This window comes from Fistularia commersonii, chromosome 16 (genome assembly GCF_037954325.1).
Source record: "Fistularia commersonii isolate RoL2024-O1a breed Wild chromosome 16, RoL_Fcom_v1.0, whole genome shotgun sequence".
Lineage (NCBI taxonomy): Eukaryota > Metazoa > Chordata > Actinopteri > Syngnathiformes > Fistulariidae > Fistularia > Fistularia commersonii.
The window spans coordinates 15,820,835-15,841,986 of NC_141299.1; the positions used below are offsets into that span (position 1 = coordinate 15,820,835).

At 40.3% G+C, this 21,152-nt stretch overlaps 1 protein-coding gene across 6 annotated transcripts in view; it reads right to left on the minus strand.

Moving 5' to 3' along the window:
- ptprsa (protein tyrosine phosphatase receptor type Sa) overlaps positions 1-21,152 on the minus strand; it is a 264,863-nt gene that overhangs the window by 100,506 nt on the left and 143,205 nt on the right. For all 6 annotated transcript variants that reach the window (XM_086162204.1, XM_086162203.1, XM_086162201.1 and 3 more), the window contains exon 6: positions 4,500-4,688. In XM_086162204.1, coding sequence (XP_086018330.1) covers positions 4,500-4,688 — 189 coding nt within the window. The remainder of the gene's footprint in view (positions 1-4,499; positions 4,689-21,152) is intronic.

The window sequence follows — 21,152 nt, forward strand, 5'->3', positions numbered from 1 at the left end:
TCTCTGTGACTTTAGACGATCTGCGAGTCGAGAGATGTCACGGTCGATCTGGAGTTGAACGTGACGCCGTAACATCTGGAAAGGTCCCGGCGGCTCCCCGCAGAGATGCTACGACGCCACCGACATTAATGATTTCTTGCACATTTCCGATGAATCGCGGCTCAAAACGGCACGATACTCATTGGAATGTGCATACATTTGCATGTTACAACCCCATTACTGTCAGGTCATGATTCAACAATTTCATATCGAGGCCTACAGTTAATGAATACGCGCTCTTGGTAACGCTCGCTATCTTTCTCCAAGCATCAGGTCAATGTGTTTTGCCTGACGAGACCCTCCGAATGCCTGGGGTCTGCAGCCGCGGGGACTGGAGGAAAAATGTCAGATTCACTCTACACCACTGGAGGAGCTCCTCAGGGGAGCGGCACACAAATACCACTTCCCCTCAAGCACAGCATGGTCTTGCACATCAGCCAGCTTGTCAACTATTTAGCCCAAACCATTACCGGATGCTCCATCTTACACCAAACGCCGTTATATTTGTCTAGTGTCCTTCTTTGCCAGAGCTTCTCAATAGGTTACATAATATGTAGAACCTAAACGTACGCTCTATTTTATCCCGAATTTCAAAAGCGCTTTCCACTTTTTTTATTTTTCCTCTCTGCCCTATTTCCGCTCAAAGTTACCCCAGGGGCTCAAAAGTGTGCCTGAAGCGAAACAGCAAACAGGTGCCCCCGCCGCCGCCGCCGCCACCGCCGCCGCATTCCTATGAAATGTCAACAGGAGCATGATCAGCATTGAAACTGGAGACAAAAAAAAAAAAAAAGCCCCTTCGGAATCTGCAGTAACAAAGTGCTATTGTTGAAGTGTGCTTATCATGGCCAAATATCCTGAGCAAATACTTAAACCCGAACACCCATGATGGCTACCTAAAGCGCTGAGGACATTTGAAAATGGCAGCCCAGGGAGCTCAAGAGCGCAGGCTTTTTTCTCATCAGCATAAATCCTGCCCCCGACTCCTGAATGAGCTCTCCGGAAAACGGGCTACGGCGAAGAAATCCTGCCCACAAAAGCGAACAGTGTTTTACTCGACATTTGGAACTGCAGAATGGGAAAGTAATTTCATTTTCTGTACTCCTACATGCACGTGTAATTTGAACCGTAAGTCAAATGGGTCCATCTCAAGGTAGCTTAAGCCCTCAACCTCCAATACGGGCCATTGGGGCTTAAATGGAGATATGTAAGCCAGAGAGGATGTGAGCCAGTTGGAGAGGACAGGAAAATGCTCTCCTGAGATAAATTTTTTTTTTTTTTTTTTTGCCAGGTATAAGGGTTAGATCCAGCTCAAGTGCGTGACAGGGGGTCCGGGGTTCATTCGTGCAGCGTTCCTGGAAAGAACTCCGTATTCTTCCGGGCCTTTGGCATTCGCTCTGCGTTTCAAAAGGGATTTTGCCAAATAAAACTGCATTCAAGAAATCCTTATGTCCCCCCCCCCCCCCGCTCGTACCGCAGCGCAAAAGACACTCATCCGTATGTATGGACGACGAAATACTGCGTGCTATATTTGCGTACAACCTGGTTTGAAATAGATTCTACTTTTTAGTACAGGGGTATTTTGAGTGTTAAATCCGGATGGTAGGTTCAGTGAAACTAAATAAGCCACAGGTGCCTGTATTGTACATACTGTACGTCTGTAAATATGTGTGTTATATGAAAATACATTTTCTGAGTCTTCACTATTTCACTGGAAGTCGCCTTCAGAGACACGCTCAGCAAGTCTAGAGATAAGACCACGGTGAATTCAAAGGCCCGACGGCTTTCCGTCTTTTCGCTCTCGTCCTTTAACCTTTGGTGGAAGTTGATCACACCGGCATCAATAAGGAGCACGGGAAAAAAAACCAAAACAAAGTAAAGGTTAAGGACAAAATAGTAACGGAAAAAGGGGGACAAGAGGCAGATGGACAGGAGGCTGAAGGGATAGCGAGGGATGCATGCATTTTGGAAAGTAGTTCAAATATACGATCTGCTTCAAGGACAGTGGGAGGGCTGCTTGGCTTAGAAATAGACTTACCAAAGGTTTCTGAAAATCACAAAGCAAGACGAAAGTAAATAGAGGACAGAGGAAGAACAGAACAGTTCATTTCAGGTTGAGGTTTTAAGTGACTGCTGCCAACAATTTAAAACCGTTTTTTAAACCGTCTATTGTGTGCCACCTTAGTAATCCTAAGAGGCAATAATGCAGTATTGTTCAAGACAAAACTCGAGCCTTTCACTTATGACGAATAAGATTTACATTTTTTTGAAGTAAACCTTTTGGTAACATTCTGTCAAATGTGATTTGAAATCAAAATATCGCTGATTTTTTTTTTCTTTTTTTGTTTAAAAAAAGATGTCTTATTTTCAAAACCACATGGAAAATGTTGACGACTTGCAATGTGCACCGAGGCACATCTGAGCTTCAGACAAATATAGACGACACATAGAGAGTGACACAGAGACACTGATTCTTTTGGAAAGAGGCAACAAGAACAATGAAAAGTAAAGGACAATGATGTACGAGATAGACAACAGGCAGGGGCTCTTTTAACTTTCCTATATTTCAGTAAAATCCCAAGACGCATGCAGACAGCATTAGCGGGTAAGCTATTTTTTTTTTTTTCTTTGAAGTTCTGGTGGCTGGAGCTAATGACCGGCCCTGTTGTGATATTTTGCATTGTTTAAATAAAACTCCTAACTTGCTCTATCTTCCAAGCTGTAACAGATTCTCAGTAACATTTTGTGAGTTAATTGACATTGCAGGCATTGGATGCTAGCATGCTAGCATGTCAACATGGATACAAACCTTGCATTCTGTACATTTCATAAGAACGGCAATTGAAAAAGAGCGAACCGCATTTTTTATTGGTTCATTTTTATCATTTAAAAATGTCTGGAAGTATTAAAAGAAACAACATGAGGTCGAAAGCAAGATTTCTGTCCTCAAACTAAAGTCGAACACATTCATATGGTTGCCTTTTTCAGGAGTCAGCTCGAAAAAAAATAACATCCCTGGGAAGGACCTAAAATAAGTGATGGCGTCTCAATTAGTTACACCATCTAAGCAGAGTAAACACACATTTTGATAGTTTTGGTAGGAAATTGAAAGTCGATTGTCACATAACAGAAGAACAGTCGGGGGGGGGGGGGAAAGAGACGCATCCAAAATTAGATCCTTTTTAGAAAAAAAAAAAAAAAGTGGACCGGAGATACTGCAAGGAAAAAAATAAAATAACAAGATGACAAATTGATTTTTTTGGGGGTCTCAAGCTCACGGGGGTTAGAACTGGGGCAAGAATTCAATGGCGGCTAACTATTTAGTGGTGTCCACCCTGATTTACTTTTGCAGCAACAAATCAAATGACAAATCGACCTAAAATATCTACCCCTTATTGCCCGAGGCCACTTCAGAGCCTGCACTTAATTAGCGATATAATTAGACTTTGCTTTACCGGGCGTCTCACTGGGTGTTAATCAATTGGAACAAGACAACATATCTCCAGCGACGAGTTGTGCAAGCAGGTTGTGGATATAAGCAGGCATTTTCCACAAAGACACACTTTTAACCCAATTTTCTAATTTAGTTTTTTTTCAACACAGCCCGTGCAAAGCGAGCAGCGGGTGTGAACTTTGAGGTGGCTTCACCTGAGAGTGATGTAATGCTTGAGAATTGCACGATATCATATATTTAAAAAAAAAAAACCAAAAAAAAACAAAAAAAAGTTACTTATTGTTTTAGGACAGGGGTTGGCCTTTTTGTTTCTCCCTGTGGCTTTTGAAAATAATTCTAATGATAACAAGTATTTCATTAAAATGTATTTCATTTCAGCTTGTTCATTTTTAAAGTGTAATTTATATTTTGAAGATTATGGCGATCTTGTAACATCTAAATAAAATGTGTCGCTGTTAATAAGCGACTGCAGGGCGAAGCAGGTGGTTTGCTGCCGGTGGATCATTTACAGTAAGTTTGGCTTTTTTTTTTTTTTTACAAAAACAAAGACTCAAATCGACTTGCATAAAAGTACCGGTAACGTCTTTTTTTTCTCCCAGAGCTCAGAAATGTTATTTTGTATTCTCTGCAGTTGATTTAAAAAAGTGCAACACATATTTTGTTTAAGTATAGCATAAAGAAAAAAAAAAATGCTAAATGCCGTGTTAATTTATTTTGAATTTCAAAAGGGTTGTGTGGCTCCCGTTGTTTTGTTTTTTTTAACCCTTTTTTTTCTTGACTAAGAGAAAAGACCCCAGTTTTAGGAAAACAAATCTGCAAACAAAAACAAATCTGCAGATCTGGTGATACGAATGGAAAAACAGATCGCAAAGAGACACCCCTTGAACCTCTCATAACAATTTTTCGTTAAAAAAAAAAATACAAGAGTGTAAAATGCTGTGCAAAACGAAAGAAATCTTTACGTTAGCCGAAGGAAACATGACATCCGTATATGCCTACGTTTCCTTACCTGAACGTAGCTGTTTGATTCTCCCGTTACTTGCACTGGGGTCGATGGGCAGGAAGTCTTTATACCAGGTGATTTCGGGGTCTGGGTTGCCGCTGGCGGCGCACAGCATCGTGGCCGTTCTAGTACGTTCCACCACTTTGAGCTGGGGCCCCATATCAATGTTAGGAAAGCCAGGTGGAAGTAAATCCTCTGTGGAAAGTAGAAAATAAAGACAAGTTGTGAGTTATTTGGCTCATGTGAATTGTAAAACCAGTTCTTTTTTTGTTTTACCGGAGGTTATCTCATAAAAGTTACTGTTTGCGGTTCGATATACTTAAATATTAGGCTATGACTGACCGGAAATACATTGATAGTACCACTCATCAAGCTCACCACTGATTGTTAAAAACCTGGGATCCATAAAATAGAATTCAAAATAACTAGGAATGAGTTTATCAGAGGGACAGAACATGTTAGTACGATTTAGATGGTTGGACATGGACAGAAGAGGGTAAGTGAAGATCTGGGCAGAAGGATGTTGACGTTGGAACTGCCAGGCAGGAGAGCAAAGAGACGACTTCTTTTAAGTAGCTCTAAGATACACGTGACCCAAATTAAGTATACATAGTTTATCAAATGTATGTTAATATTTTACCCAACAGTTTGGGATATTATGGATTACTATGACCACCTTCTAAAACTAAACTAAAATTGACTAAAATTGGGGAAACAAAGAGTACAATTGTCTGTCATTGGCCGAACTCCCAGTAAAACTAGTGGTCATTGAAAAACTTTAAGTGCTAAGAGACGACGGGTCGGAAAGAACCTTGCAAAAGATGCTCGTTCCAAATAGAAGGTGATTGGATGATTTCCGTTGAATCACCAGACATGAGCTGAAACAATATATATACAGTACGTAAACCGAATGTCTGCTTACTCACCAGGTACTCAACCAGGCCCCCCTTTGATCTGTTAAAGGGTTTCTGGGTAACTTAAAATAAGGTATTTGTATATATGTGTGCACGTATGTAAGTTGTATATTATTTTAACATGAAAAAGTGATGACTGGCTGAAACGCGACGAAACATCTGACATAAACCCGATATAACTCCAAGCGTAGCGGCTGCAATTTCATTTGGGTTATGAAGATGCCAGGCTTGTGTTTAAGGGATAACCTTAATTGCAATCGTCATTCCCCGCTCGAAATAGTTTTCGTTTTCGACGGCCATTGTGTCGTCTCTCGGCTGATGATCCTACATGGTTGAGTCGTTTCTTCACTGTTAATGCAGAGAAGAAAAGTCACTGGGCGTCGTCTCTTGTTCTATGTCCCAGCTCTCTCGGGGAACGAGTCCCACGTGTCAAAATGCCCGACCCTTATTCAGACTGGAGTTGAAACGCAGACTCATTTTCGGTCGATGAGTCCGGAGCGTGGACTACCGGGAGCTGCATCAGAAGCTTGTGACACATTGTAGCTCAACAAAGACCTGTGGACTAATGCTGGGTTTGCACCAAAAGATCACCACGATTGCAGACTTAAAACCAAAAGTGAGAAGGAAATTTTAGTTTAACTGGAGTCGCAGTTAAGAATAAGGTGGCAACACGAGCGAATTTAGGCCATTATGATAATAACGTGTTTGATATTATCGCGATCAACAACCAATAGACGAGCTCCAGTGAAAACAGAAAGCTGGTAGACAGTCACCAGAGCGTTAGTTGCGGCAGAGTTAGTTATTGCGGGTATGGACAAACGGGAACGGTGGAGGATGCCCCGATCGATATGGAGGATGGTGGAGCCGCGGGCAGAACAATCGGATTTGTACGATATCGACTCTACGGCGTACATCGACCGAGCGGGGAACGAAAAATTGAGCGAAATAGCCGAGGCTCTGCAAATACCCGGTGAAAAATACTGAAATAATCCAGCTGCAGTCTTTGTAAATAGCGCCCCCGTAAGATTCGTAGTCTTTGTAAAATCTCAGTCTGAGACTAAGCTGCCACTAAAAACTAGTCTTTAGATGTGAGATACTAGTTTTCCACATTTTTTCCCAATCTTTGAAAAGTCTTCAGACGTACGGGTAGCATGATATGCTGGCTACACTGCACACCTTGAAGGCATACCTCTTTTTCACTTTGCAGCTACATACCCAGGAAGCGCTAAAATGTAATCGCAGATGACAGCAAATAAACGTCAAACGATAATGACATATTCGCACGGTCAGACACAGGGAATCCTTAAACCCCTAAAAATTCAAAAGACATTCAAGACAATATAGAAAGAGCAAGGGGGGGGACGGGACGGGACTCAAAACTCAGCCCAGACAAGTTACCTCTAACTAAGGTTGGCATCAGCAGAGAAGGATGAATATTTCAATGGTGGGTTCAAAGAAGTACAGGCATTTACACTGTTTTAGGCACTGTGCTGTATCCTCCCCATCTATTATGGATGATCACCCCAGTATAATCTTTTTATATCAAGTTCCCCTGAAGCTTAGAAAAGCAACGGCAAGCCAGCACTTCACTTAAGAAACATCAGGACAGGGGAGAGAAATGTTCTCACAAAGTCCCTCTTCTGTATGTCATCAATGATCTATGTAAAACATGTTATAAAAGGCGGTGCTGTCTCATACCCCTCCAGCTATCGCTGTCTATTGAAAGATTATTTCATCGGTCTGGGCTTCTCTATGGATACCACATATATTGCATTTGATGTTTCTGACGCCTACTTCCAGTTTGCATTATGCTAAACCTGCTTTCATGGGATGGGAACGCGTACAGACTCCTGGATTCAAGCTAAAACGACGAACTTGGCGGATACCGGACAATCGGAAATTTGGCGGATTTCGGCGAAAGAAAGAAAGAAAGAAAGAAAGAAAGAAAAGCCGGGTGGCGATTCGGTTCATTTGCGGATCAAGCTAGCTTAGCACTTGCTTGGACCGGATAGGGCGCAGCTTCTGGAATAAAAGGCATGCACGACCGTTGGTTTACATTCTGAGGAGTAGCGTCTGATAACATCTTTTCCCCCGGAAGCTTACAGGCTCCGTCAATAAAGGCAGCCATGCAAAGATGAATAGATCACTCATGGAGGGAGTGTTACTTCAGGGTTGTGAAGTGAAGGAGAGAACCAATGACATGGGCTGATGGTATCCTGGAATTCCCAAAGGGCCGTTCCCCAGATGAGCGTAGCGCTTGTGCACCGTCTCTTCTGTTTGGCGACAGATCTTCACGGGCCAAGTAGAATTAACGGGAAGGCGCTATTCTTCAATGACAATGTCACTGTTTACTTTGCCTGAAGTGGGCTTTGTCACTAAGTCCAATAATCGCCATGCTACGGCGCTATCAGGCAGCACGCTACACTTCTGCACGGAATTGTGGCAGGCGGGGAATTTACGACAAATTCCATGTCGAGAATAGGACCAAAAAAAGCGGGTTGACAATTAATGATGTGACTGATTAACATATTCTTTGCTCTGTAGCTTTCTGAACAGAAAAATAAGTCTTAATCTCCAAAAGGCATATTTTCAGTCAGAATGGTGGGAGTATCTCAAGAGAATTTTAGTATTCCTGAATTCTACACACTTCCTGTGTTAGTGATTAAAAAAAGGCTCATAAAAGCAAATACAGGTTATTAGAAGGAGGTTGTTTTCACCGGTTTCGATTAGTCTCTTCGTCTCCCGGTAAAATACCAGGCCTATTTTAAGGGATAATGGACTGGGACACACAGTAAACTTCATTTTTCCTAGGATAAAACTGAGTAACAAGGGAAAAAATAAAATGAAAAAAAATAATTAAAAAAATAAGAGCAAAAAAATAATAAAATAAATAATAATAATAATAGTAAAAAGACTAAAAAAAAAAAAAACAGAATTTTTTGGGGTTAAATATGTATATAATAGTAAAATATTATACTGCTCCAAAAAAATAAAGGGAACACTTAAATAACACAATGCAACTCCAAGTCAGTTGCACTTGTGTGAATCAAACTGTCCACTTAGGAAGCAACACCGATTCATTTTGACTTATTTTAAGGACATTAAATCAGCTTGTTGTGTGTTTTTCCCCTTTAAATTTTGAGTGCGGCTCCAAATCCAACCTCCAGGGTTTAATATGATTGATTTCCATTGATCATTTTTATATGATTTTGTTGACACCACATTCAACTATGTCAAGTATTTAATAAGAATACTTCATTCATTCACATTCAAATCTAGAATGTGTTACAGTATTTTAGCGTTCCCTTTATTTTTTCCAGCAGTGTATATCGATATATTTTTTTCCCATTTGTCAGAATTGTGGCCTGGATCATACAGTAATTCTACGTAATTAAAATTTACATACTATGTTGAATGAATCAATCAAATGAATTGTACACACACACACGCACACACACACACAAACACACACACATATATATAGTATGTATATATATATATATATATATACATATAATTTATCTGCAAAGGGCAGGCCAGAAATATGTGATAAGGCTATCCAAATGTGGATTTATATCAAAACTGATGTAATTTTACTCTATAGTTTTATGTTGTGTCCCTGTAAAGCGGTGGGAAGACATGTAACTGACTAATAATCAATGAAAGACAAGCCCTTTTGTCATTTTCAATCAATGTTTAAGGATTCGACAACTTATGATGAGCCTACTAACTGCGGGATACTTTTTCTTTTTTATGATTATACTACGTAAACATTCATGATGCATATCGTTACTCCGAGGACGAGAGACATCCGACATCCGATTCGATCGCGTGCAACATCTGGTTTGATCAGAATATCTCCGACGGGCTTTAAGTCTCCGACGGGATTCAATTTTACTTTTGCATTTCTCTTTGGCTTTTTTTTTTTTTTTTTTTTTTTTTGTTAGCTTGAGTGCCATAATTATATGTAATTATTTTTGATTTCGCTTTACAATTTAATATCATTACCCAAGTGACAGGTGCAAAGCCTTTAATCAGCCTGCAGCTTGCTGAGCCACAGCCCAGCAGTTAATCTGCAGACTCATGCCTGCTGTTGCATTCTGCTTTCTATCCTGACTGTGGCCCTCTTAAAAGGTCTGGCCTTTAGACTCATTTAACTTTTCTGACTAATCCCATTCGGCTTGATTTAAAGTCATCTCTTTTTGCTAATATAAGGCCGCGCTGGCCAAAGCTCTACAGCTCTCATTTTGAACCCCGTTCAACCCGGTGCACGCTCTCACCGTTCTCAAATACTTAACCGTTGCACGAAGCAGAGGGCGTTTCAAGGAACCTAACCACTTATTTTGAAATTTGGTTGGTTCTAACCAGGGGTCTGAATGTTAAACTAAGTAAGTATTCGCTTACTTAACGCGTCGTCCATTTTTATCCGGTGTCAACATCGACCAATTAACTCACAAAGTGGCGCGAGCTAGTGGAGGTTAAGAGAGAGAGGATAAAAACCGAAATGGCTGGTGTGGCAGATAATGCCATGGAGTGCCTGTTATTTTCACCGACTGAAATTATTCGATTCCATCAGAAGTTTAACCGGGTTATCTCCGATATCCCGGCACCGCCGCGGAAACGCAAACTTTAAGCAGATCTAGGAAGGGATATCACAGAGAGTGGGGTGTGGGCGATGGACATAGAGAGTGGGTAATCTGAAGAAACCGGTAATCACGCATTAACTCGACTTCTCTGACTTTTATCAATGCATTTCCATTTGCGCTTCAAATAGAATTTAACGTCCTGAACCACTCAAGAAAGAATTAAAATAATAAGCATTAAAAGCATTAAAATAAGCATTAAAGCATTAGATAAGCATTAAAATAATAAGCAAGAAAATATTTTTAAGAAATCCATATTATTGTCAGGGTCATTCTTTGTCCCACACTGAATTCACCTGCTGATAGTACAGTAGTCCATCGCCAAAAACAAATACAATTTGCACAATTTTGTACAATGATTGTACAATATTGTAATTGTACAATGTTGTACAATAATTGTACATTGTACAATGTACAATAATTCATAAAGAGAATCATATATCTATATATATATCTATAAATATATAGATATATATGATTTATTTTGGCGTTTTTTGCACATGCCTACAATTTGCACAATTTTGTGCAATAATTTAAATATATATATATATATATATATATATATATATATATATGATTCTCTTATTTTGGCTTTCTTTGCACATACCTACAATTTGCAAAATTTTGTACAATACTTTATATATAAATGACTCTCTCTTTTTTTTTTCTACACATTTTTTTCCTTTTTTTATGCCATTTTGATGCAGCTACCCCATGTGCCAACCAGTTGCCCCTCGTGGACAAATAAACTTTGATTTCTGTTTCTGATATCACGGTTCACCTTTCGGGGTATCACAGTATCGCTGATTTTTAATATTGCAAAAACCTGTGATATAGCAAAAAATCTGGATTTTTTTTTTCCATACCATGGATTTTTGCGTTATAAATCTATTTTTATACATTTATTTATTCAATTATTTTTATGGTAAAATAAGCCTTTTATGGTGGCGACCAACCAGAGCAAGGTGTTCTGTATCCTGGGCTCTGATTGGCTCGGCGACTGTCGCATCATCTCCCGCTTGTAGCGTACGTTCAGCATCCCGCCCTGTCCAAATCACATCGATGTGCAATCCCTTCACATTTAAGAGAATAGCAAATGTTTATAAGGGTGTGGGAAAGGTTAATAATAATGTGTGGAAAGTCTTAAAGCTTTTAAATACATATAAATAATAAAAAATGGCTGCTATGTTGCAGATTTTCGCTTATCACGCCTGGTTCTGGAATGTAACTTCTGCCATAAACCAGGAAGTACCGCAGCTACGTCCAATATCGGATGTCATTTTATCGCCGATAAAAACGGGGACGGAGACCAGAAGTCTGCGTCCTCTCCTAAAATCCCTGTCAGAACTTTTCGCGTTGGACGATCAATCACGGCTGAGGACACAATTACTCCCTAATTGCGGGGATCATTCATATTTGTTATTTCTCTCTTGACAATGAAACGGCCCAATTTTCAAAGCCGTTAAAAAGTTCGTCGACGACCCTCTTTTGTGACGGACCACATCAATGTTGACCAAATATGTCATTAAATTTTGTTCCCTTTCAACCGACCTTGTAGTATTTACAGCTGGGGAAAATCTTCCCCCCGAACACAGAATGCCTTATTTGTTATTTGATTTATTTTGTGTCACCAGCTTTTGAAAAGTAGAAATTTCATTTTTTTTTCTTTTTTCCCCCCCCTCTCATTGCCTATTTCAATTTGCAGTTTTCCCATCTGCTCCTGACATTCTGTAATATACTTCAGCGTGTCTGCTTGAAGAAGTGTTTGTACTTTATTATTCTCTAATGCGTTTTCCATGACATTTCCCGACTGCTTTGATCGATCAGATCCACGCCGAATTACTTGAGAAATGTGCAAAGGAATAAAAAGGACATAGCGACACACACACACACACATAAAAAAAAAAAAAAAAGATCCTGGGGACAGAAAAGAATTTCAACACAAGGGAAATCTAATCAGTGTCTGCGGCCCCATCAATGATAGCCCTCTCTGGATAGCCATCTCAGCTGAATAATGGTTATTGTGGATCCAGCCCTCAACCTTTACCCTGCTGCTCTGTTCCCAGAAGCACTCAGCCTATTTGTATTCCTCACATCCGGCAGAGCTGGCCACCGAGAATAACGTTTGCATCTAAATATCTGGAAAAAAAAAAAAAAAAAAAAAAAAAAAATCCCAAAAAAAGCAAACCCAGATATATATGTATATATATAAAACGAATGGGAGATGCTGATAGAAAAACAGATGGGTAGAAAGTGAGGAGGGAGAAAACGCAACTCACTTTGTGTTTATATTTGAGCATTGGATTTATAATTCAAGACGACTGTCGGTATCCTTTAACTGCCTGGTCTTTGGAGTGTTTTTTGTTTCTTTTTTTGTACATAATGTGCTTCAAAATAGCTAAAGCAAAGGCTTTATAATGCAAAAAAGAATTTGACTGTATTGGGATGTTTTGCACGCACACCGTAACCCACCGGATGTGGAGGATTAGTGAAATATTAAATGCACGAGGGTAACAAGAGACAAACAAATTGGTTGTTACATCACTTTTAGTTTGATGCCAAAGACAGCATTGTGCGACTGCAGCGGCAGAGAAGACGTCTTCTTATTTCTCAAAATTGTTAAAATAATTCTCCCCATTGTCATCAAACTATTTTTTTCTGTTTGCAGGTAGTTTTCATAAAAAAACAAAAAAATTGCAGTCACATTTGTAAATTGAAATATCAAATGAATTTTTAAAGCATATTTACAGAATTTGAATGAATTTTAAAAAGCGAAAAAATCTGTGTTATTTGAATAAGTGCAATATTCAGAACTGTGCAATATTTCATTTCATAACAGCTACACTACAATTTTTCCTTTTATCATACTTTTATCATACTATTGTGCACTCCTTACCTCACTTGTTACTAAGACACTTATAGTTTTATCACTTCTTTACTAAGACACTTTATAGTTTCACTGAAACACTCTATAGTTTATAGTTTATTTTTATTTCTAATTCTGCCTTTTTCTTTTTATTATTTATTACTGTTATATTTTCTGTAACTCTGGCACAACAATTTCCTTCGGGATTGATAAAGTTGTTCTTATCTTATGGAATATGTTATGGAGTTATGGAATAAGTTATTTGAAAATATCCCATTGATAAAATAGCGTAAAATAGCGTAAAATCACTCTTTGATTTTAGAAATGCAAAACCAACGATTTGAATAACAATTATCTACAATTGTACAATTATATTATTTTTTTATCTCAAGCCAATGAGATCGCTTTCAGAGAAGTCTCTTCACGGAGGGGGAGGATTTGGAAAATCACGCCGGCGTGCCGTCTGCGCCCTATCGAGGATTTTAACGCCGAAAGCCGAGGTCGAATCTTCGAAAGAACAACACGGGAGTACGTCGGACTCCCCGGTGCCTCCGGACGGACAAAGAAGAGAAAGGGGGAACTGTCTCGGACGACTCATATTACGCCGTGCTTGAGAGGAGCGGTGGGGAAAAAAAAAAAAAAAAATCTGTTTACTGGTCTCAGTTTGTGCAGGTTTATCGAGAGCTCGCTCTCTCTTTCCCCCGTCTCGTCCTGTCTGTCTCCGCTCCCCTCGGCCTCTCTCTCGCTTTTCTCTCCCTCCCGATCTCCTGTCAGGCTCCTGAGGCGCCCGGGGTGAGACAGGAGCACTCCAGGGGAGACAGGAGATGAGGCCGGGGCCATTAAAGGAAGTGCTTCACTGCAGAGAAATGCCAGCGAGTCAGATTCGGTTTGCTGTTGGATAGTTTGAGTGTGTGTGCGTGCATGTGTGTGTGTGTGTGTGTGTTCTGGGAGTCTGTGCATGCATGTGTTCATAGGGTTCTGGGTGGGCACCTTGAAATCACACGCCTTAGAAGAACGCAAAGAACGCATAACTATTATTATGATGATTAAAAACAACCAAAAAGATCTTTGCAGATCAGTCCCTCTTCTCATGTGCCGCTTTCTCTAAATATATAAAGCAAACGTACCAACAATTTGCACAATTTTGTATAGTAATTTATATGCATACAATATACATAATACAAATAATATATATATATATATATATATATATATATATTTTTTTTTTTTCCTATTTCTTTTTAATTAATTTTTTCATATTTTATTCTTGATGTTTACGATTTTGATGCTGCTACCCCATGTGCCAGCGAGTCAGATCCAGTTTGCTGTTGGATAGTTTGAGTGTGTGTGCGTTCAAGTGTGTGTGTGTGTGTGTTCTGGGAGTCTGTGCATGCATGTGTTCATAGGGTTCTGGGTGGACACCTTGAAATCACACACCAGTCTTCAACACCGAGCGACGCGGCTCTTAGAAGAACGCAAAGAACGCATAACTATTATTATGATGATTAAAAACAACCAAAAAGATCTTTGCAGATCAGTCCCCCTTCTCATGTGCCGCTTTCGAGTGACTCCTCTATTATATAAACAAAGAGAACGAGCGCACCAAAAATTTGCACAATTTTGTATGTTATTTACATACATACAGTATATATGAATACAAATAATATGTATATATATGTATATTTTTTTTTCTCTTTTTTTTGATAATTAATTTATTTCAAATTTTATTCTTGATGTTTACAATTTTTATGCTGCGACCCCATGTGCCCCAATAGTTTCCCTATATTATATAAATGCAGTGAGCGTACTGACAATTTGCACAATTTTGTACAGCAATTTTTATATATAGATATGGATATCAAATATATCTAAATAAAGAAATGTATAATAAAAAATATATATAAATAATTATACATAGTATTCTCTTTTTTTTCTGTTTTTTATTTTTTTTTCTTGATGAATAAATAAAGGAATAAATAAAGGTTTTCTAATTCCACTTGATTCTGATTCTGATGCCATCTTATCCCAAAGAACTTTAAGGATATGAAAGCTACCTTTATATCGTGTTCGCTATTAGCATGTAGCTGTTCTGATAATTAGTTCCCGCCTCCATCAAACATCGAGGCAGAAGGCCGCCGATGTTGCGCGTCGTGATTGTCCTGCACCGGTAAATAGCAGAACATCTGACAACTGCTCTGTGATCGGGCGCCGTATAATTGAAATATAACTCAGCTGTGCTGCAAACACTTTTTTTTTTCTTTTTTCTCCAAGATCCCCATAAAGCACAATCTCCAACTTAAGTAGATTCACATACAAATTGTAGCTGCGGTGTTCTACGCCAGCCGTGCCCACAACAGCGACAATCGCTTTGAAAATGTGCCAGCGCTCACATTTTCTTGAGTTTTATTCAAAAGCATTAATCCTAGCCGAGACAGCTAGCTGGCTGCGCTTTTTCATAACTTATCCTCTTTTTTTTTTTTTTTCCCTCCTCCTACCACATGTACAATGTTTCATGCCGCCATTATGTTTTACTGCTCGAACCAGGGTGTCAGAATCTCATGGCATCAGCTCATTCCACCGGCTCATATCAGCTGCTCATGAACATAAAAACCCCCGCTTGAGAGGGAAGCCATGTTCTTATCGTGGCAAACTATTCTCACGGGGGATCCCATCAAGCATTGCTTCATTTGAAGTCCATCTCGAGCTGCTGGTTCCCGATAGCGCGGCAGCTTACTTCGCAAATCCTATCTCCGGCAGACATTTTTTAATGATGCTGCAGGCTGTTGTGTCGGGGGGGAAGAAAGGACGCGACAACTCCCGTCCTTAGCGTCTTAGCATCTTTTCCTTTCTATTGAAGAGTTTTTATCCATTCGCTCCAAAAGCATCTTTAAATTTAGGTCACCTTTATTTTCTGAAAGACAAGTACTCTCCAACCACCGTCTCTGTGCTCGGTAAAGTATGAAGTATAGTTAGGCTATGCAGTGTGTGTGTGTGTGTGTACATTTGTGTATGTCTTTGTCCAAAAAAAAACAAAAAAAAACTCATTAACCCAAGCTTACTGTTCTGTGTATTTCCTGTGCATCTTGTATTTGCAAGTGTATTTGCAGTCCCTATGTCCTCTATTGTAAGTCGCTTTGGATAAAAGCGTCTGCCAAATGCAATGTAATGTAATGTAATGTAATATATAAGCCGAAGAAAGCATTTACATTTTTAAGAAACCTCTTTTATTCCGATGAAATGTTGGCTTAGGTCCCGTTCCCTTTGACCTCGGCGACCGATGACGTCGGTCGGTGACTCATGCATATAGATGAGGACGGTGTCGCCGGCCGTATCCCGTTTCTCTTCTTTATGCATGAGATGGGTCTCCAAAGGTCAAACTCGGACTCAGGTTGTCCGTTTTTCCCATGAAGGATCTACTTTATTCCCCAACTTCACCTCTTCCGCTTACAGTAGCCGCGGAGCAAAGGTTTTTTTGGGTTTTACGGAGATCAATTACTTTGCAAAGCGTAGACAGGAGGAGGGAGCGCTTGCAAAGCAAACCACCGCATCCGTGTTTACCCTTAAGGCCAAATGCTTTTACACTTTTCACCTTAGCTACAAATGGCCGAGCCACAGCGTAACACCTGATGCACATTTTAAATGAAAGATTTTTTTTTTTTTTTTTCAACATTTCTAGTTCGTTCATTCGTTTGTGAGACCCTGAATGTGTCAGGATTGACCGCGGGCAAAATCAGATGAGCAAGTATTTCCGGAGATGCTTATTGTGAGCTCACATTTACAGCTCTTACAGGACTGTCTCAGAAAATTAGAATATTGTGATAGAATTCTTTATCTTCTGTGATGCAATAAAAAAAAAAAAAACTTTTTCATGATATTCTAATATTTTTAAGGTTTCTTAATATGAAAGACATAATCAGCAATATTAAAATAATAAAAGGCTTGCAATATTTCAGTTGATTTGTAACGAATCCAAAATGTATGACATTTTTTTGTTTTTGTAATTGCATTACGGAAGATAAAGAACTTTATCACAATATTCTGATTTTCTGAGACAGTCCTGTATATTTTAACAGAGATGTAATTGTCTTTCATCGTCATCGTCAGCCCTTTTCGCGAGGTAGGAACTTTATGCAATTCCTAGAACCTTTAGAGCAGCGGCCAAACAACCCTTTTTTTGTACCAGGGCCCAATTTTATGCATAAAACTGTTTCCGTGGACCGGTTAGACCAGTGGTCCCAAAACTATGGCTCGCCTCCACATTTTGCCCGGCCCCTGAACAATACCAGAGATGCATTATAATTTTATTTTCATTCTGGCCATGTAATCGTGACTTGTACATGCACAGAACGTAACGTTCTATTCCACCCTTCTGCAGTCTGTGCCTTATCTGGTCTTTTTTTTGGGGTGAAAAAAGGGTTATTTGGTTATTATTTATTTCATAAATAGTGTTATTTACTTCATTAATAATGTTATTATTTATTTTCTATTTTTTTTTTTTTCCTGTCAAGATCCCATTGAGGGTTCATTTTTAGAAAATTAAAAAATTAAAAAACTATAATTTGGACCGAGAAAGATTGTCTTTGGCGATTTTTAGCTCCTATTCTCAGGATTCTTTTTACAATATAAGACACGACTATTACCATATCTTTGTGCGGTGCCACATTTTAAAAAAAAACAGCTACTGTCACTGGTCAGTGGTTTTCTTGCGACTTGATGCGACTTGAAAACATACCATCGAGAAACCGACCGACGAAAAGGAAAAGCTCTTCATCGGTCCATTTCTTTCAGAGGGGTTTCTCTGGCTCGTCGTGAAACATAAACATTTTGGCCAAAACAAATACGGGGTTAGCTAACGGCGGGGGTTTTTCACACAGCAAAGCAACGCGGGGAGAAAATAAAAACATTTCAACCCGTTTTAGACGACACGGTTATTATTCCCGCCATGCGGAACATGAACGCTGTGATAGCTTCACTCTCCACATGTCCTTCTTCTTCGTGGCGGTTTGTTTTTGAGCGGGATGCTTAAGCTGCGTCGAGCACGGCTGCTTGTGAAAATCTTCTTCTTCATTCGGCTTTTTCCCTTCAGGAGTCGCCACAGCGAGTCAACTTTCTCCATCTAACCCTATTCTCCGTATCCTCCTCTCTCACACCAACTACCTTCATATCCTCTCTCACTACGTCCATAAATCTTCTCTTTGGTCTTCCTCGAGACCTCTTGCCTGGCAGCTCCAATCCAGCATCCGTCTACCAATAGATTCACTATCCCTCCTCTGTCCATGACCCAACCATCTCCGTCTGGCTTCTCTGACCTTCTCTCCAAAACATCTAACATGTGCTGTTCCTCTGATAGACTCATTCCTGATCCTCTCCATCCTGGTCACTCCCAAAGAGAACCTCAACATCTTCATCTCTGCGACCTCTAGTTCTGCCTGCTGTCTTTTGGTCATTGGAACAGTTTCTAGTCCAAACATCATCGCTGGTCTCACCACTGTCTTGTACACCTTTCCTTTTATTCTGGCCGATAGTCTTCTATCTCTTCGTACCCCTGACACTTTTCTCCACCCATTCCAACCTGCTTGGAACCGTCTCTTCACCTCTTTTCCACACTTTCCGTTGCTCTGGACTGTTGACCCCAAGTACCTGAAATCCTCCAGCTTCTCGATCTCCACTCCCTGTAGCCTCACCGTTCCACCCGAGTTCCTCTCATTCACACACATATATTCTATCTTGCTGCGACTAACCTTCATTCCTCTCCTTTCCAGAGCATACCTCCACCTCTCTAGATTTCCCTCTACCTGTTGTCTGCTCTCACTACAGATCACAATGTCATCCTCAAACATCATGGTCCATGGGGATTCCTGTCTAACCTCATCTATCAGCCTGTCCATCACCATTGCGAACAAGAGGGGACTCAGAACTGATCCCTGATGGAGTCCCACCTCCACCTTGAACTTCTCTGTTACCCCTACAGCACACCGTACCAGTGTCTCACAGCAAGCATACATGTCCTGCACTAGTCTAACATACTTCTCTGCCACTCCAGACTTACGGCTGCTTGTGAAAATGCACGACTAAAAAAGTTGCCTCCAGAAGAAGGTAGTTATTTGATATTTGTTAAGAATCTTTCGGTCTGAAAGCGGTTATTGTTCGCGGCCTCTGCACCTGAATCTGTTGGGATTCCCCTCCGACCAAAAAGAAGAAGAGAGAAAATAATTTGCTTTGCTTCCAGTTTTTTTTTTTTTTGGAAATTTAGGAATGCATTACGATGCCGAGAGCAAACAAGAACCACCCCGACCGAGGCCGAGAGTTGGAGGGACGATCAAAGAATCGAAAACTTGTCCGAATGTTAACTCGGACGTCTTTCGCGTGACGACTCGCGGCGGCGGCGAAGGATCCGCGGAGGCGAACTCTGGAGCGAGTAATAAAGCAATCAGACGCCCCCCAACCCTCACTTCTACACCTCAAACTCCATCTGCCTGCCTTCCTCTTCATTTCATCCTGTTTTTTTTTTTCCCTCACCGCTCTACTACTGAGTCTATTATTGGCAACGGCCGGATGTCTGGGGGTCGCCGGGGTCGCTCTAGTTGAGGAGAAATTATATGAAATTGATGGTGAAAGTTCAGAAGCTATCCACCCCTAGCTAGAAGCGAGCTCTTTCCACTTATCCCGCTCCATCAATAACGCCTCTTTCCTCACACACTCCATCTTCTTTATCGCTCTTGCTGTGGACTCAGGTTGTGTCCCCTTCATCCTCCAATCACAAATGATTACTGCATTACAACTTAGGAGGATCAAAGGATTCCAAAGCCATAAACTCTCATCTAAGTGAATTTCCTCTTGAGGAACTTTTATTTTTTTCTCCCACAAGAGTGGAAAACGGTGATAAAGACGGAGGATATGTCGTAGTTTTGCGGAAAGGGAAGAGATGAAAGGTGAATCGAGAGGTGAGAGGGAGCGTAGGGGGAAATGGAAGAAGCAAGTAATCCATCTTTCTGTCTACATGCTTGTCTATCTGAGTGTGTGTGTGTGTGTGTGTGTGTGTCTACCTTCACCCCCTTCAGAATATTCATTCATTCATTCTATGTCGCTTATCCCGCACTTAGAGCCACATACAGAAAAACACGACCCTCACACACCCTCTAATACATCATATAGACATAAAATGATGTAAAATCATCCACTCATTCGTTCACAAATACACCAATCACACGTTATCTAGAAATATACATCATTAGCTCTCTTATTCACGTCACATACTGTAACTACATACAACCGTTCATCCTCCGATTCCCCGAATTACGTCCCGCTTCCACATTTTGCCCCTGAACAAAACCAGAGATGCCTTTTTTAATCATAATGCAAATAATATAATCATAATGAAATCTACTGGGATAAAAAACGTTCTACGGAAATGTGAAATGTGTTGTGTTGGTAGGTTTTGCGTTTCACAGCGTGTTTGCTTTCTGGTTTTCGCATTGAATTTGATAAGAGAGAGCTGCAAACAGTTGTGCGTACTAGCGTGTTTTCCGGACCGCTACTTTTTTCCCCATGCGTTGAACCCTGCAGTTTATACAGCGATGCGGCTAATTGCTAAAAAACGGCTAAAAACGCGACAGACGCAAGAGCTCAATGCAAAGAAGAAGAAGAAGACGATGCGTGTTTTTGGCGCAGGTAACGTAGCACAACACGCAAAATATTTTTCAACGACTAATTTTTTTGCAGGCACTCGTAATCAGCGTGAATCGTGAGAAATCATTTGCAAAAACTGGATCCCTGGTCTGCTAGCGGATGCTAACAGGGTGTAGCAGTGTGAAAGAATCCACCGTCACCAAAAGGTTTCCAAAAGCTGGACGGCTGCGTGAAGAGACCAACACAACTCCAGAGGGAGCTTTGCCTCGGGACGAAAGCGAAATTACCAGCGACACCGACGGAGAGACTTAAAAGGTGTGTGATCGACATTTTCCGAGGCTTTTTAAATCCAACACTGAAGAAGAGGTGGTTCGGTGTTTGATCAGCCAAGTTGGAAACATTAAGGTATGCAAATAAACATTTGTAAAATCTTTCTGTGTAAATATCTCATTGTGGGTATCTGCTCCTTGTAATCCGGTGTGGCTAATATACGTAAAGTTATTTTTTTTCTTTTAAAATGTAGTGGGTGCGGCTTATATCCCAATGCGCCCTATAGTCTGAAAAAAATAGGGTAGAAAGTTAATGTTCCTTGGTCTTTTTTCTGTGA